The following is a 12,960-nucleotide window of genomic DNA, read 5'->3' on the forward strand; positions in this document are numbered from 1 at the left end:
TTTTGTGCACAGGACATACCAGGGAAATTTTCCACATTGCCGGGTAGATGCCAGTGTTGTAGCTGTACTGGAACAGCTTGGCTAGGGGCGCGGCAAGTTCTGGAGCACAAGTCCTCAGTACCAGAATGTTGTTGGGGCCCATAGCCTTTGAAGTATCCAGTGCCTTCTGCCTTCTTGATATCACACGGAGTGAATTGAACTGGTTGAAGACTGGCATCTGTGATACTGGGGACTTCAGGAGGAGGCCGAGATGGATCACCTCAGAACTTCTGGCTGAAGATTGTCGCAAATGCTTCAGTCTTATCTTTTGCACTGATGTGCTGGGCTCCCCATCATGGAGGATGGGGATATTTGTGGAGCGTCCTCCTCCTGTTAGTTACATAGAAAATAGGAGCAGGAGTAGGCCATTCAGCCCTTCGAACCTGCTCCGCCATTCATTATGATCATGGCTGATCATCCAACTCAGTAACCTGTTTCTGCTTTCGCCCCATACCCTTTGATCCCTTTAGACCCAAGAGCTATATCTAACTCCTTCTTGAAAACATACAATGTTTTGGCTTTCTGTGGTAGCGAATTCCACAGACTCATCACTCTCTGGGTGAAGAAATTGCTCCTCATCTCAGTCCTGAAAGGTTTACCTCCTTCTTCTTTGGCCTCCTTGTCTCGAGAGACTATGACCCTTTGTTCTGGATTCCCCCACCATCAGGAACATCCTTCCTGCATCTACCCTGTCAAGTCCTGTTAGAATTTTATAGGTTTCTATGAGATTCCCCCTCACTCTTCTGAACTCCAGCAAATATAATCCTAACCGACACAATCCCTCCTCATACATCAGTCCCACCATCCCAGGAATCAGTCTGGTAAACCTTCGCTGCACTCCCCCTGTAGCAAGAACATCCTTCCTCAGATAAGGAGACCAAAACTGCACACAATATTCCAGGTGTGGCCTCACCAAGGCCCTGTATAATTGCAGCAAGACATCCCTGCTCCTGTATTTGAATCCTCTCGCTATGAAGGCCAACATACCATTTACCTTTTTTATGCCTGTTGCACCTGCATGCTTACATTCAGCGACTGGTGTACGAGAACACCCAGGTCTCGCTGCATATTCCCCTCTCAGTTTATAGCCGTTCAGATAATAATCTGCCACCTGTTTTTGCTACCAAAGTGGATAACCTCACATTTATCCACATTGTACTGCATCTGCCATGCATTAGCCCACTCACTCAACTAATCCAAATCACCCACTTTGTCAAAAGCCTTCTGAAAGTCCAAATAAACCACATCCACTGGCCACTGGATCCCCCTCATCAACTCTACTAGTTACATCCTCGAAGAATTCCAGTAGATTTGTCAAGTATGATTTCCCTTTCGTAAATTCATGCTGATTCTGCCCAATTATACCACTGTTCTCTAAGTGCTCTGCTATAAAATCTTTGACAATGGACTCGAGAACTTTCCCCACGACCGACGTCAGGCTGACTGCTCTACAATTCCCTGCTTTCTCTCTACCTCCCTTTTTAAGTAGTGGGGTTACATTAGCTACCCTGCAATCTGTAGGAACTGTTCCAGAGTCAATAGAATCTTTGAAGATGACCACCATCCACTATTTCTAGGGCCACTTTCTTAAGTATTCTGGGATGCATACCATCAGGCCCTGGGGATTTATTGGTCTTCAATCCCATCAATTTCCCCAGCACCATTTCTCGACTAATACTGATTTCCTTCAGTTCCTCTCTCTCACTAAGCCCTGTGTTCCCCAATATTTCTGGTATGATATTTGTGTCCCTCTTTGTGAAGACAGAACCATTTAGTTGGTCAGCCATTTCTTTGTTCCCCATAATAAATTCCCGTTTCTGACTGTAAGGGGCCTACACTCGTCTTCTCCAATCTTTTTCCCTTCACATACCTATAGAAACTTTTACAGTCAGTTTTATTGTTCCCTGCAAGCTTGCTCTCATACTCTATTTTCCCCTTCTTAATCAATCCCTTGGTCTTCCTTTGTTGAATTCTAAACTACTCCCAATCCTCAGGTCTGTCGTTTTTTCTGGCAAATTTATACGCCTCTTCCTTGGATCTAATGCTATCTCTAATTTCCCTTGTAAGCCATAGTTTGGCTACCTTTCCCACTTTAATTTTGCGTCAGACAGGGATAAACAATAGTTGCAGTTCATCCATGCGCTCTTTAAATGATTGCCATTGCCTATCCACCATCATCCCTTTAAGTACCGTTTCCCAATCCGTCTTAGGTAACTCGCGCCTCATACCTTCGTAGTTTCCTTTCCGAAGATTCAGGACCCTAGTTTCAGAATCAACTACGTCACATCTTGATTAAGAATTCTATCATATTATGGTCGCTCATCCCCAAGGGGTCTCGTGCCACTAGATTGTCAATTATTCCTCTCTCATTACACCATACCCAGTCTAGGATGGCCTGTTCTCTAGTTGGTTCCTCAATGTATTGGTCCAGAAAACCATCCCATATACACTCCAAGTTGTTTAATTGTCCACCACTATTCATGACTGGATGCGGCAGGACTGCAGAGCTTAGATCTGATCCACAGGTTGTGGGATCACGTAGTCCTGTCTATCGCATGCTGCTTCTGTTGTTTGACATGCAAGTAATAATGTGTTGTAGCTTCACCAGGCTGTTACCTCATTTTTAGGTATGCCTGTTGCTGCTCCTGGCATGCCCTCCTGCATTCTTCATTGGGCCAGGGTTGGTGCCCCAGCTTGATGGTAATGGTATAGTGGGGGATATGCTGGGCCATGAGGTTACAGATTGTGGTTAAATACAATTCTGCTGTTGCTGATGGCCCATTGTGCCTCATGAATGCCCAGTTTTGAGTTGTTAGCAATTACCTGAATCTATCCCATTTAGCACAGTGGTAGTGCCACACAACACGATGGTGGGCACCCTCAATGTGAAGATGGGGCTTCATCTCCACAAGGACTGTGTGGTGTCACTCCTTCCAATGCTATCATGGACAGATGAATCTGCGACAGATAGATTGGTGAGGACGAGGCCAAGTAAGTTTTTTCCTCTTGTTGATTCCCTCACCACCTGCCGCAGACCCAGTCTAGCCACTGTGTCCTTTAGGACTCGGCCAGTTCAGTCAATAGTGGTGCTACCGAGCCAGTCTTGGTGATGGATATTGAAGTCCCCCACACAGAGGTGCATTCTGTGTCCTTGCTACCCTCAGTGCTTCTTCTAATTGGTGTTCAACATGGAGGAGTACTGATTCATCAGCTGAGGGAGGACAGCAGATGATAATCAGCAGGAGGTTTCCTTGCCCATGTTTGACCTGATGCCATGAGACTTCATGGGATCTGGTGTCAATGTTGAAGACAACTCCTTCCCGTCTGTATGCCACTGTGCTGCCACCTCTGGTGGGTCTGTCCTGCCGTTGGGACAGGACATAGCCAGGCATGGTGATGGTGGTGTCTGGGACATTGTCTGTAAGGTATGATTCCTTGAGTATGACTATGTCAGGCTGTTGCTTGACTAGTCTGTGGGACAGCTCTCAGTTTTGGCACAAGCAACCAGATGTTAGTAAGGAGGACTTTGCAGGCTCGACTGGGCTGTTTTGCCATTGTCATTTTTCCAGTGCCTTGGCCAATGCCGGGTGGTCCGTCTGGTTTCATTCCTTTTCTTAGACTTTGTAGCGGTTTTGTTACAACGGAGTGGCCTGCTTGACCATTTCAGAGGTTATTTCAGAGTCAACTACATTGCTGTCAGTCTGGAGTCGCATGTAGGCCAGACCAGGTTAGGGCAGCAGATTTTTGTCTGCAGCTGTTACAAAGAAATAGAAGGAATTTAAAAAAAAAACTTAGTCTGAAAAGATATGGAAGGAATTCCTTTGGTTTGGCAAGGTGCCCCAAAGTCGAATAGTTGGCTGCCACTTGGAGTCTCTCTGCTTCTGGTTTTCTGCTCTGCACCTGAACTTTTATTTTTGGCTCACTCTCTTTTATATAAATACACACATACAGAAACATCCTCCTCCTTCATTGGTTTCCTCCTTCCTCTCCTCTATTTCTGTTCAGTCATCTTTGACCACACTTCTGACTTTCTCTTTCACTTATGTTTTCTCTGTTACTTTTCGTGCAACAGTTGTCTTTTTTTTTTTATTTTGTACAATATTAGAATGGCCATGTCAGGAGAAAGGAGAAGCATGGTGATGACGATGAGCCAGGGAATAGATTTTAGACAGAGATGGGAGTGGGCTGTCAAAATAAATCTTGACAAGACAACTCCTGCTAAATGGCTGATCAGTAGAGCACATCAAAGCAATAGAGGGGCTATTCCCTAGCAGAGCCGATGGGAAGCTGGGGATGAGGGTGTACCATTTTTGCGTGAGCATTAGAGAGAGACTTTGATTTGTACATCAAAAATTGGCTGCTGAACTATTAGAATAACAGTGAGAGATACAACTCGGATTGAGGCAGGAAGAGAACTAGTTACAGTTGCAGCCTTCTCATAATGTTACAAACTTTATTTTAAGCCCTGTATATTTTGGTTCATGACAGTGAAAAATAGCGATGGAAGGGATTTGAAAATAAACTTTCAGTGATTTGATTGATTCGACATCTGTTCCCCTCTCCATCCTCCTTTTTGTTAGACGTTCACAAATCAGAATCTAGAACCAAGGAACACTTCAGATTCAACAGTCAACTGTTTTATAAGGGACAGATTTGTGCGACCGTTTACACAGAACTGATCCAAAGCATCAACTTTTTTCATACGAATTTTCATTGCTTTGTGAAATGTATTCATATACTACTGCAGCCTTGGTTATATAGTCATAGAGTCTCAGTCATAGAGTTATACAGCACAGATACAGGCCCTTTGGCCCATCGTGTCTGTGCCAGCCATCAAGCACCTAACTATTCTAATCCCATTTTCTAGCACTTGGCCCGTAGCCTTGTATGCTATGGCATTTAAAGTGCTCATCTAAATACTTCTGAAATGTTGTGATGGTTCCTGCCTCTACCACCTCTTCAGGCAGTGCGTTCCAGATTCCAACCACCCTCTGGGTGAAAACATTTTTCCTCAAATCCCCTCTAAACCTCCTGCCCCTTACCTTAAATCTATGCCCTCTGGTTATTGACACCTCCGCTAAGGAAAAAAGTTTCTTTCTATCTAACCTATCTATGCCCCTCATAATTTTGTATACAGCAATCAGGTCCCCCCTCAGCCTTCTCTGCTCTAAGGAAAACAATCCTGGCCTATCCAGTCTCTCTTCACAGCTGAAATGCTCCAGCCCAGGCAACATCCTGGTGAATCCCCTCTGCACCCTCTCCAGTGCAATTACATCCTTCCTATCATGTGGCGACCAGAACTGTACTTAGTACTCCAGCTGTGGCCTAACTAGAGTTTTATACAGCTCAATCATAACCGTCCTGCTCTTATATTCTATGCCTCGGCTAATAAAGGCAAGTATCCCATCTGCCTTCCTAACCCCCTTATCTACCTCTGCTGCTGCCTTCACTGATCTATGGACTAGTACACCAAGGTCCCGCTGACCCTCTGTACTTCCTAGAGTCCTACCATCCATTGTATTATTCCCTTGCCTTGTTAGTCCTTCCAAAATGCATCACCTCATACTTCTCAGGATTAATTCCATTTGCCACTGCTCCACCCATCTTACCAGCCCATCTATGTCATCCTGTAATCTAAGGCTTTCCTCCCACTATTTACGACACCACCAATTTTCGTGTCATTTGCGAACTTACTGATCACACCTCCTATATTCACATCTAAATCATTAATGTACACTACAAACAGCAAGGGTCCCAGCGTCAATCCCTACAGTACATCACTGGTCACAGGCTTCCAATTGCAAAAACAACCCTAGACCATCACCCTCTGCCTCCTGCCACTAAGCCAATTTTGGATCCAATTTGCCAAATTGCCCTGAATCCCATTGGCTCTTACCTTCTTCACCAATCTGCCATGCGGGACCTTATCAAAAGCCTTACTGAACTCCATGTAGACTACATCAACTACTTTACCCTCATTTACACACCTAGTCACCTCCTCGAAAAATTATATCAAATTTGTTAGACACAATCTCTCCGACAAAGCCATGCTGACTACCCTTGATTAATCCGTGCCTCTCCAACTGGAGATTAATCCTGTCCCTCAGAATTTTTTCCAATAGTTTCCCTACCACTGGTGTTAGATTCACTGGCCTGCAATTACTTGGTTTATCCCTACCACCCTTCTTGAATAATGGTACCACATTCACTGTTCTCCAGTCCTCTGGCACTTCTCTTGTGGCCAGAGAGGATTTGAAAATTTGTGTCGAGAGCCTCCGCAATCTCCTCCCTTGCCTCACATAGCAGCTTGAGATACATCTCATCTGGGCCTGGGGATTTATCCACTTTTAAGCCCGCTAAAACCTCCTCTAGTGCCCCTTCTATTTGGAGCTTTACTTTTGAATTCCGCTGCATCTAAAGCATTAAGCAAAAGAAACTGCCAAACTCAATATTAAAAGATTGTTCAAAACAAAATGTAATTTTCTGAAAAAAGAGGATTTTCCTCAGGACATGGTTTATAAAATAAGATGGATATTAGGGTGTGTAAACCGCTAGCACAATTTGAATTGACCACTACATATTGCATTCATATAATCAAAGGCTATGAAGATACAAACTATGTGTAAAATTATACTCTTGCAGCTCAGAATTGCATGGGTTAAAATACTAAAATACAATCAAATGATAGGAAACACGAGGAACATATTATGGAACTGCCCCAGTTGAGATATATATAGGAGATTTAATTGTAACCATGGTAAAACAAGTGATCTACCTTTGTTAGAAACTCACTGCAAGTAAAAGGCATTTCACAGTGAGTGATGGGAACAAAGCGAAGTCAAACCCTCCAGTTAGCTCAGTGTAACAATGAAATCGAGCTGTTCTGAAGATACTGTTGTATGGTGCTGATCTGTATATCTTATTTTATTGCTCATATAATTTTTTAACACACAGGCCTATTCTAATACTTTTTCCTGACTGAAAAGCTACCAAGCCAGCCATCTATGAATTAAAAAACTTTTAGTAACTATCACATGTATAATTTTACTTTTCCATTTTGAATTAAAGCAGCTTCTCATAAGAAAATTGTCATTGAACTAACTCTTGAAAAGGCACAGACTTTGCTCCAATTTTTTTCCTTCTTTGTAAAACCTGCATACCTATTTATGTTAAGCCTCTTCAATAATAGAAAGAGATGACAGATAGTCAACATAATCTCAATGGTTTCATAGAAGCATTGGCATGTAAGATTCCAATTAGCTAAGCTCGCTGTATTTTCCAGTCTGCGTGTTTCATGATATAAACTTCCTTATATGCTCTGACAAGTGCTAAATAAAATGGTGCAAGGACTGCCACCCCATTTCATTTCAAAATAGATTGTGCATTTTTGGTTACAGCTGTTAATTTTGTTGAATGGACAGGTAACTATGTGGGTGAATACCATCACAATCTAATACTTTTTTGTAATGAGTAAAATAAAGTTTCAGATGAGAGAGATTACACTTGTGCAATTTGGTTAAAAATGTGCCAGTGATACATTTCAGACCACTATCCATTATCTAACTCGGTGAGACTGCCCTCATTTGGTTCTACTCTTGTCTATCCAATCATATCCAGGGAGTATCTCTACCAGAGGCTTCTCTTTTCACCTTGCACTATTAGCTCAGCAATCCCTCAAGGATTAATTTTTGTAAACTACTCTTCTTCATCTATATATTGTCCCTCGATGGCATCATTCTTAGATATTGGTACAATTTACATTCGTACACTGATGACACCAAACCCACCTTATCGATCCACTCCACTGCCTCTGTGCTGTCATACCGCTCGTTGAACATTTATTCAGTCTTGGATGATCAGCAATTTCCTCCAGTTAAACAATGAAAAAGCTGAAACCATTATCTTGTTCCCCTATCACAATTATCATATCCTTATCGCCTGCTCCATTTCCTCTCTCCTTGGTTAATGACTCAAGCTGAACTGTTTGCAACCTTGCCATCCTATTCAACCACAAGCTAAGTTTTCAACACCATACTCTTTTCATTACAAAGAACATATATTGTCATCTTCATTATCGCCCCCTGTACCCCTCAGCTCATGAAGGTGCTGAAACCCTCGTTCAAGCATTTGCCACCTCCAGACTCAACTATTCCAATGTTCTTCTTGTTGACCTCTTGACCTTCTGTAAACTTCAGCACATCCAAAACTCTGCCATCATATCCTAATACCCATCAAGTCCAACTTGCCTATCACTCCTGTCTCCACTGATCTACATTGATCTCAGTTTTCCCAATGCCTCAAATCTAACATTTTCATTAGTGTTTAAATCAATTCCAACCACTCCAACTTTGTAACCTCCTCTGGGGTATAATCCCAAAAACACTCGAATTCCTTTGGCTCTGGCTTCTTGTGCTTCATCTCTCCTTTCACCCCACCATTGATGGACATGCCTTCAGTAGACTAAGCCCATGCCGTGGAATACCTTCCATAAACCCTCTACCTTTCCACCTACCATACTCCTTTAAGATCCTCCTTAAAATCCACCTCTTTGATGAAGCTTTTTATCACCCCTCCAATAACTCCACCTATGTCTTGGCAATCATTTGTTTTCCTGACACCTCTGAAGCATCTTGGAATGTTTTTCTACATTGTAGAAGTTAAGCTGTAATAGCAAAAGTAGCAAGCGACAGTTTATTAACAACTGCTCCATAACAAAAATATTCCTTTGTTTCTAGTATTTTGTATAAATGCTTTACTGATTTTACATATGACCTTTCCAAAAAATCTTCCGAGGAATAGACCAGCAGACTTTTCTCTTCATTAGTTACAGATATATTAAAGAAAGTTGGATTCATATTTACCTAGCATGCTCCCAGCTATCAGTATATCAAACAGTGTGTCTGCATAACGACGGTAATCTAGTCTTGAGCCTGTTACATCCAGAAATTTGGATACTGCCTCGAGGTCACTCCCAGCCTCATTGAGACCTTGAATGATGGTGTCTCTGAAGACTGTTGGTTCGAACTTCTCTTTTTCATCTGCACATGAGACATTACAGTCACACACTACTTCCAACCTTCCTGGATAGCAATATAAAATTTCCACCATACTCAAGTCAGTCTTTTAAAGCTGTTTGGTTATAATATGGTGAAAGTGAATGGGATAGGTGATCATGAGTGTTATGAGGATATTTTTGTGATGGTGACATCTTGAAAGAAAGTAAATAATTGTGGTATCAACTATTTATATATTGTATTAAGTTATTGACCAATTGACAATAAGCAAACAATTCTCTCTACTTAACCTTACGGACAAAAGAATAAAATGTCATTTTTCTCATTTACTGGTGTGACCAAATAAAAGAAAAAAGCTAAGATTAAGCAAATGATTTCACACTTGACTTTTGAAGTTCCTTGGATTGATCTGTATTCTTAGTTGCAATCATAGAAGTAATGTTGATCTGATTAGCAGTAGTGCAATTCCCTTGATGCATTTATGATATTTCACAACTGAAAGAACTAGGCTGGAAAGCTTACCCCTCTTCCTGGTCTTGAACCGCTGGCCTGTTAGCACTGGCTTCTGCAACTTACTCATAAACTTTCTGTAGGATTAAAAAAAAAAATTAGACATAGCAGAAAGCAGTATGAAAATGGAATTCATGTTAATTGGCAAAATCTCAAGCCCCCAATCTTAGTTGTGCTACTGGGCATGGAGCGACTAAATGGAAAACAGGCATCTGTCCACAGGACAATAAATTAAAGGAATTCTTTCCCTGGGACATTCTCTTACTTAGATCTAAGCAGCCAGTGCATAACAACTTTCTCTGCTGCTGGAGGGTAGCCTCAGAAGTGAACTTTTAAACCAAATTCTACTTTAAAAGCTTTAACTTTAAAAAGGTAACTATTTCCCAAAGACTATTCTATAAATCTTATAGCCTTGTTTCATATAGGCTGCTTGTTCCATTCCCTACTGTCTCATTGATTTATCATTGACATTTCACTGGAAAATCCTTGCTCCTCTGGAACTGTGGATTTCAGAATTCTTCTCCAACAACGCCTGTTCAGTTTGCCTGCTAAATTGTTGCCTTTGATGTTGCAAATTGCCACAAGGCTGTATTAAAAGCAATGACTATGCAGTCATGTTGCCAACCAAATAGTCTATCTACTGCTAATGCCTGTTCAGAACACCGCATCAGCTCTACACTCATCACACCATCTAGTGGCCCACAATTGTTGAACAAGTACATGACTGATCCAACAAATTCTGCAAATTATCTTCACCCAGATTATTTTCAGAAAGCCATGTCCATACAGAGTGCATTGATAAACTATGGTACTACCTTTTTAAAAAAAAACACGTACACCCCTCAAGTCTATTCTCTTTATTTGCTCTCTGGATATGACTTGCTAGCATGACCAGCATTTATTGTGCATCCCTAGTTGCCCTTAAGAAGATGGTGGTAAGCCTTGTTTTAGCTCTGCTGCAGTTTATGTAGTGAAGGTAATCCAATAGTGCTGTTAGGTAGGGAGTTCCAGGATTTTGGCCCAGCAACAATGAAGGAATGGAGATATATTTCCAAGTTGAGTTGTTGTGTGACTTGGAGGGGAACTCAAAGATAATTGTGTTCCCATGCACCTGATGCCCTTGTCCTTCCAGGTAGCGGAGGTCACAGAGAAGGAAGGTGCTGTCAAAAAAGCTTTGGCAACGTATTGCAGTGCATCCTGTAGACAGCACTCACTGCAGCCGCAGTGCACTGGTGGTGCAGGGAGTAGACGCTTAAGTTAGTGGGTGGCTGGATCAAACAAACATCTTTGTCCTAGATGGTGACAAACTTCTTGAGTGTTTTTGCATCTGCACAATATTACATCACACTCTGGAACTTGTGCTTTGTAGATGGTGGACAGACTCTGATGAATCAGAAGGTGAGCCACTTACCACAAAATACAGAGCCTCTTCCCTCCTCGAGTAGTCACAGCATTTACACAGCTGGTCCAGTTGATACCAAATGCCTTAATTTTTGAATTTGTCTTCCCTTTACTGTTCATATCAAAGCTAGAGGTTTCTGAAACTTGCCTTTCTATACTTGCAATTTTCTCCACTTATAACTCAAATGCTATTTTGTTTGGAACTTACAGATCAAACCTTGCCATTGAGCAGAATGATGGAGATATGTGACACCAAGCATCTAAATTTGTCTTCCAACTTTCTGAACAAGGAATGAATTTCCACTTTTGAGAACCTCAGAATCTCCCCTGTACTCTGTTTGATTTTGCAACATGTTCATTTTCCAACTTTAAATCTGATTATTTTCACCAAAAAGTACTTTAAAAAAAAGAGTGGACTCTAATTTGACAAAGTGAAGCATTTTTGTTCACTAAGATTCAAATAATCCTTGATACAAGGAATCAGAATTTGGTACACTACCTTTTTTTTTACACCTTCTGGATTTAGTAATCCCTCAAATTTCTCTCTCCTCCAACAGAAAAAGTTCTCGTTCGCAAACCTGCCCCAAAATCAAAGAGCTATAAATTATTTCTATCCATGATCTAAATCATGTATCTATTACCTTGTCACCATCTCCTACACCTTTCTTTCATCATCCAGCTGTTCCAGTAATTGAAGTGGACATTAATGATCCCATGGCGCTATTTGAGAAGCAGTTTGTTCTGTAGATGGACTAGCTTATGCTCCTCCTCAACCAATACCATTGAAAACAACAGATCAACAATCATGCATCTCATTGCATTTTGTGGGATATTACTAGTACAGAATAGCTACGACGTTTGCTGGTATAAAAACAGTCACTGCACTTCAAAAAGTAATTTGTGTGGAGCCCTTCAGGATGTTCTGATCAGCGTTACATAAATGTTATTTATTTTCCCATGCCAAACACAAATGCTCTTATTTAAGCATCACTTCTTCTGAGCTCCTTAAATTGCCTCAGGTTAATGCTGGCAAATCCAAAATGGTAGGTATTAGAAATGGTAATTCTTAGTTCCCTTCAGCGTCCTTTGGACTTTCGATTTCACTTTGGTGAGGTCAGTGCTAAAATGTCTGGCCTGCAGGCTTTCAGGCTCTTAATGTGCACAGAAGATATATTTATATTATTCAGTACAAATGTCATCTTTTGTCTTTGTTCAGTGTGTTACTACGTCAATGTTTTACCAAATTATGTAAAAACAAAATTGTTTTGAACATATTTTTCACACAAAAGCTATTAACTTACTTTTTAACTTCAGAAAAACACCTGATTAGTTGCTATTGCTAAGGGAGGCACTAATTATATTCCAAAATCTCTCACGAGAGGCATAATCCTCTAGCATTTCCACACCCTATATTGAAACAACATAAAACATGAACTTTAGAATGTTTCATGGGTTCATTTATGACACAAAAACAATGTATGTTGCTCTACATTCCAGCTTTTAATAAAGGTAAAGGATATAACAAACATATAATAAACTGAAAAAAACTGGACAGAATCTAGACTTTCAACATTGAAACGGTGTAATAATTCCAGAATACAATTAAATTAAATGTACACGTCCCTACATCAGTTTCGTGGCATAACATATCTGCTGTTATATAACAGGTTATCTTCCTCGTCTTGTCCAATGCCACTGGGGCTTTGTAAATAATTTATTCACATAAATCTAATATACTGCTATACATGAACTGGTAGGATACGAATTGTTGCTCAAATTCTACTTAGTAAATATTTCATCTTGGCTTGGCCTTCAGCAGTAGGTGCTAAGTGGAGACAAGATTATTTCCCACATGGAGTGAAAGCAGAAACACATAGGTAGACATCTGTATTGGGTGTTAAACAAACTCTTTACCACAGATACTTGGTTTATTTGCGAACTCTGTCCCTGCCCAAGCAAAGCAGATGAAGAGAAAAACTTGAAAACTTAGTCCGTT

The 12,960-nt window shown here is 41.1% G+C and overlaps 1 protein-coding gene across 3 annotated transcripts in view; it reads right to left on the reverse strand.

Annotated features, from left to right (window-relative positions):
- The window catches only part of LOC137346060 (eIF5-mimic protein 1), a 102,444-nt gene that overhangs the window by 56,278 nt on the left and 33,206 nt on the right, over positions 1 to 12,960 (reverse strand). For 2 of the 3 annotated variants that reach the window (XM_068009362.1, XM_068009345.1), the window contains exons 2-3: positions 9,576 to 9,640; positions 8,901 to 9,077 (exon numbers count right to left, since the gene is read on the reverse strand). In XM_068009362.1, coding sequence (XP_067865463.1) covers positions 8,901 to 9,077; positions 9,576 to 9,633 — 235 coding nt within the window. In that variant the 5' untranslated portion in view covers positions 9,634 to 9,640. Of the gene's footprint in view, positions 1 to 8,900; positions 9,078 to 9,575; positions 9,641 to 12,265; positions 12,372 to 12,960 lie in introns of all 3 variants that reach the window. The other variant, XM_068009353.1, reaches the window with a different exon arrangement.

This window comes from Heterodontus francisci, chromosome 2 (assembly GCF_036365525.1).
Source record: "Heterodontus francisci isolate sHetFra1 chromosome 2, sHetFra1.hap1, whole genome shotgun sequence".
Classification (NCBI taxonomy): domain Eukaryota; kingdom Metazoa; phylum Chordata; class Chondrichthyes; order Heterodontiformes; family Heterodontidae; genus Heterodontus; species Heterodontus francisci.